Genomic DNA, 4,930 nt, shown 5'->3' with positions numbered 1-4,930 from the left:
GTGCGCAACCTGGCAGCGATGTGCTTACCCAGGTCCTCGTTGGCTGTGAGAGGGTCCATGGTTGTCTGTCACAGAGCACAGCTGCTGGGGCTGGGGAGGGACGGTGCCCGCACGCCTGGGCTCACACCTTGGGAGATGCTGTGGGGAGGGGAGGGGAGGACCGTCCAGTCCAAAGGCACAGGGTTCCTGCCTGTGGGCACAGGCGAGGTGGGCCGGGCAGGGCCTGGCCTGGAGACACAGGGCTGGCCGAGCAGGCGCAGGTTTGGGGAGAGTCATGGAATCCACTCCTGCCACCCAGTCCTGCCCCCCTGCGCGTCTGCAGGGCACGGGGGTTTCTCCCACTCCCACCTGCACCCCGCGCTCTGAGCCCCAGCAGGGGCGGCACCGGTCATGGCCTCTGCCTGCTCCCTGCCACCCCCAGCAGCAGGTTCTGCCTCCCTGATCCCTGCCTCCCCTCCGTCACCTGTCTCCCCTGTCACCTGTCCTCCCTCCGTCGTCACCTGTCCTCCTGTAAGCTGACCAATCAGCTCTTCCTGAGGGAGGGCGCTGTGGCGTGGGAATGTCTAGGGCGAAGGGAGGTGTGAGCCCGGGAGCTGCCAGGTGCCCAAGCCGAGGGGAGGAACCCCTCTGAACCTCTGCCCCCCACCTCTTGCTCACCTGTTACCACAAACACTGGGCAATGAGCTCAGGTGTCACCGTCCACAGAGACGTGGAGAGAGGGATTTGGGGATTTGTCCCATGGGAGGTGGGACTCCTGTGCTTGGATAAGGGGATCCCAGGGCCCCACAGGAGTCCTCCATATGACGGGGAAGAGATTCCCTCCTGCTTTGTTTCTTCCTGAGGGTCCGGACTGGGCACAGTGGGCAGGAGGGAGGGGGCAGGTATCTACTGGGCACCTACCCCATGCCAGGCCCTTTTCTAGGCTCTTAAATCCTCTGTCGGGGAGAGGGGGAGAGGAGGAACCTGGGCTGGGAGAGAGCAGGAGCTGGCGTGGCCCCAGAGCCGTCTGACTCCCCTCACAGTCCGAGCTGCGCACGCTGGAAAGGCTGTTGAGCTCACTTCACTCGTCCCCGGAGGTGGAAGCAGAGCCCGGCGGGACCACTTGGGGGAAGATGCTGTGCAGGGGCCTCAGCATCTGGCTCAGAGCGGGATGAGAGGAGGTCTCAGGCCCCTTCGGGTTCTCAAAATCCTCGAGAGAAAGTCCTTTCCCAGACCTCCGTGTGCCCACAGCCCCTGCTAACTTCCAAAACACCTTCTCTCCCCCCAGGGGTGGTGCGCCAGGTGCGGCCCATCGTGGGCCCGTTCCACGCGGTCCTGAAGCTGGAGATGAACTACGTGGTCGGGGGCGTGGTGAACCACCGCAATATCGTCAATGTCCACATCTTCGTCTCCGAGTACTGGTTCTGAGGGCTGGCCCATGGCTCAGCCAAGTCTGCACCTCCAGGCCAACTCATTGCTGCCAGCGACTGTGCCCTGCCCCTGTTTGTGCCGCCCAGACATTTCCTGATTTTATGTATTTGTTTGTTGTGGTGGGCTGACATCCGCCTGGCGTATTTTGGTGTTGAAATAATGAATGCAATTACTCAACTGTTTGGTTGAAAACCTTGCTTATTTTTTAATGCAAATGTTACCTGTTGCTGCCTTTACTCTCCCTGTGGGCTGGGCATGGCTAAGGATCAAGGACAGAGAGACACTTTTCAGGGGGCAATTACTCAGAATGCCAAGAAAAGACCCGTTTTTGCTCCATTGTATGGAAGCTGACATTTGGTACTTTTTGGCCAATCAGCGTGCCCCATTCCACGGACACGCTGCTGTAGACTAGCAGGTTGGCAGGCCCTGCCCAGAAGCAGCGCGGCACAGTGCCTCACAGGACACTGGGGAGGTAAACCGCTGTTCTGTTTCAACAGAAAAACTCCGTGTGTGGCCCCGGTATGTTCACCAGGGGAACGGCAGGGTTTTCTCTGCTCCCTGCATCCTCTTCTCTGACCACAGGTGGGAAAATAAACAGCTTTGTGACTCTCCTGATGGCCTGTGCATGGGAGTCTGTCAAAAAGGGGGCTCCCACTAGCAAAGGGCCTGGGTGGGGGTGGTCCTCGCTGGCCCTCTCCAAGAGCCTCCTGCCTGCCAAGGTTCTGGGGCGGGGCCTGGTGTGTGTATTGGAAAAGCTTCCCACCTACACCATTTCCGGTACCATGGCCACCCTCTGAGGAGCGTGGCTCAGGCACACAGTCCATGCCCGTGTCCAGCCCCGCTAGGACTCCCGGCGTTCAAGCTTCTGAGTGCCCCTCGGGGACCCGCTGGGAGCAATGACCATTCTCTCCAGCAGTGTGCCCAGGTCCTGGCCACTGGCAGGTGGTCCTTCATTTATTCCTCCTGGCGACCCAGCGAGGTAGGCGTGGCCCTGCCCAATCAGGGATGAGCAGGCTGGGTTCAGAGGGAGGAACTCGACTGCCCAAAGTCGCAGAACTTTTTAGAGACGAAGCTGGAATTCAAATTCCGTTGATCAGACTCCAAACCCCATTCCCGTCGGAAACCCAGTGCCAGACGAGAGGTGGACAGGCTGGGTGTATGGGTGTCCCAACACCACCCTCAGCCAGGGGCGCTGGACCGAGAGCACCCTCCCCCCGAGGCCACTCTGACCCCCAGGGATTCAGCATCCAGCCCTTCGTTCCCACGCAAGCTGCACCCCATCCGGCCCTGAGCTTAGCCCACCTGCTCCGTGTCCCATTCGCCCCCCAGGGCCTCCCTCCTCCTGTGCCCAGCCCAGCCCAGCAGTCTGGCCGGGCACTGGCCGCCTCCAGCCTCGCTGGGATTTCTGGCTGGTGCTGTCATGGAAGCCTGCACGGAGCGTGGTCCCTCACCACCTTCGGAAACGTTTCTGCGGCCACTCGTGTGGGGCCCTCGTCCATCAGAGCCAGGCCTGGGCCAGCCGGGCACAGGGCCTGCTGGGGCCTGGAGGGAGGGGAAACCAGTGCGGCCGGACAGCCCGGAGCCAGTTCCTGGGACCGGAGGCCCAGGGGACATCGGAGCAGCTCTCCACGCAGCCATGCCGGATTGGGGTCTTGCAGGGAAGGGGTGGCGGCCTCGGGCTGAGGGTAGGGAATGGGGAGGCCGCATGGGCTCCAGTTCCCCACCTGCAGCTTGGGAGGCACGTCTGGGGCCCAGGCCCTTGGAGATGGAGTTTTCTGGAAGCTTCCTCCTTCCGAGGCCTCAGGGGGCGGGTGGGAACACAGATGCTTCCCATGCTCAACAGGTGTTAGGGTGGGAGCTGCCATTGGTGGGCAGAGCCAAGACTCCTGCCGTGGATTGGCTCTCGGGTGGGCACGTGACCTAAGCTGACCAATCAGCTCTTCCTGGTGGGAACGTCTGGGGCGAAGGGAGGTGTGAGCCGGGGAGCTGCCAAGTGCCCAAGCCGAGGGGAGGGGAGGGAGCCGAGCTGCGGCCCCGCCTGGTTCGGGAGTCCCGGAGGCCAGTGGGACCATCGCTGTGGCTGCGCTAGCAGGTGAGTCACTGCCGTCTGCCCGGCCTCAGTTTGTGCGTCTGCAAAATGGAGCGGCAACCCCTGCCCGCCAGGTAGGACCAAGGACGTCAGCCAGCTTTTCTGAGCTGCACTGAGGTTCTCAAGTCAGTTCAGGTGGGAAAACCCTGGAAATCATGTTGCATTTTTTTTTTCTTTCCTAATATTTTTTAATGAAAATTTTCAAACAGCAGAGTTGAAAGAATTACAATGAGTAAAAAAGGGGACCCAGTCCCTGGTGTTGTTATGGCCGCGCACGCTGACTAAGTTATACGCGCTGCGGACGGACGGTCGGACCCACCGCTCACAGACACCGGATGTCAGCTGCTCAGTGACTGGTATCGGTGTGGCAGCGGGGGTGGCCCCGCGCTGGGCGTGGAAGAAGGTCCGAGGGGTCCTGGGGGCTTCTTGGTCTCTCAAGAACTCAGATAGTCTAGGCCAGAGGTTCCCAGCGTGGGCACACAACATGGGGGGGCAGTTTGATTGTTAAGGGGGCAATTCGAGAATGAGTTATTAACAGTGAGTTTTGTGCGTTTCTTATGGTTCTAGGGGCCTCATATACAGTCTATAAATATGTATTGTGACATTTGTGCATTTCAGTTCTCTATCATGTTTTGAAACTTTATTTGCTATTTTTTCATATCACTTCATAGTGTTATTTTTTAAAACAATTTCTTAGTGACTTCTTCCTCAGCACTATGCTCAACAGGTGTTAGGGTGGGAGCTGCCATTGGTGGGCAGAGCCAAGACTCCTGCCGTGGATTGGCTCTCGGGTGGGCACGTGACCTAAGCTGACCAATCAGCTCTTCCTGAGGGAGGGCGCTGTGGCGTGGGAATGTCTAGGGCGAAGGGAGGTGTGAGCCCGGGAGCTGCCAGGTGCCCAAGCCGAGGGGAGGAGAGGGAGCCGAGCTGCGGCCCCGCCTGGTTCGGGAGTCCGCGAGGCCAGTGGGACCATCGCTGTGGCTGCGCTAGCAGGTGAGTCACTGCCGTCTGCCCGGCCTCAGTTTATTCATCTGCAAAATGGAGCGGCAACCCCTGCCCGCCAGGTAGGACCAAGGACGTCAGCCAGCTTTTCTGAGCTGCACTGAGGTTCTCAAGTCAGTTCAGGTGCAAAAACCCTGGAAATCATGTTGCATTTTTTTTTCTTCCTAATATTTTTTATGAAAATTTTCAAACAGCAAAGTTGAATGAATTACAATGAGTAAAAAAGGGGACCCAGTCCCTGGTGTTGTTATGGCCGCGCACGCTGACTAAGTTATACGCGCTGCGGACGGACGGTCGGACCCACCGCTCACAGACACCGGATGTCAGCTGCTCAGTGACTGGTATCGGTGTGGCAGCGGGGGTGGCCCCGCGCTGGGCGTGGAAGAAGGTCCGAGGGGTCCTGGGGGCTTCTTGGTCTCTCAAGAACTC

At 59.5% G+C, this 4,930-nt stretch overlaps 1 protein-coding gene across 1 annotated transcript in view; it reads left to right on the top strand.

Moving 5' to 3' along the window:
- Positions 1 to 2,021, top strand: part of FBLN1 (fibulin 1) — an 89,542-nt gene extending 87,521 nt beyond the window's left edge. The window contains exon 16 of the mRNA XM_014533168.1: positions 1,268 to 2,021. Within this exon, the coding sequence (XP_014388654.1) occupies positions 1,268 to 1,407 (140 nt within the window). The 3' untranslated portion in view covers positions 1,408 to 2,021. The remainder of the gene's footprint in view (positions 1 to 1,267) is intronic.
- The last annotated feature ends 2,909 nt before the right edge of the window (positions 2,022 to 4,930 follow it).

The sequence above is a fragment of the Myotis brandtii genome, unplaced genomic scaffold, assembly GCF_000412655.1.
Source record: "Myotis brandtii unplaced genomic scaffold, ASM41265v1 scaffold952, whole genome shotgun sequence".
NCBI lineage: Eukaryota > Metazoa > Chordata > Mammalia > Chiroptera > Vespertilionidae > Myotis > Myotis brandtii.
This window is presented reverse-complemented; position numbering and strand designations above follow the sequence as displayed.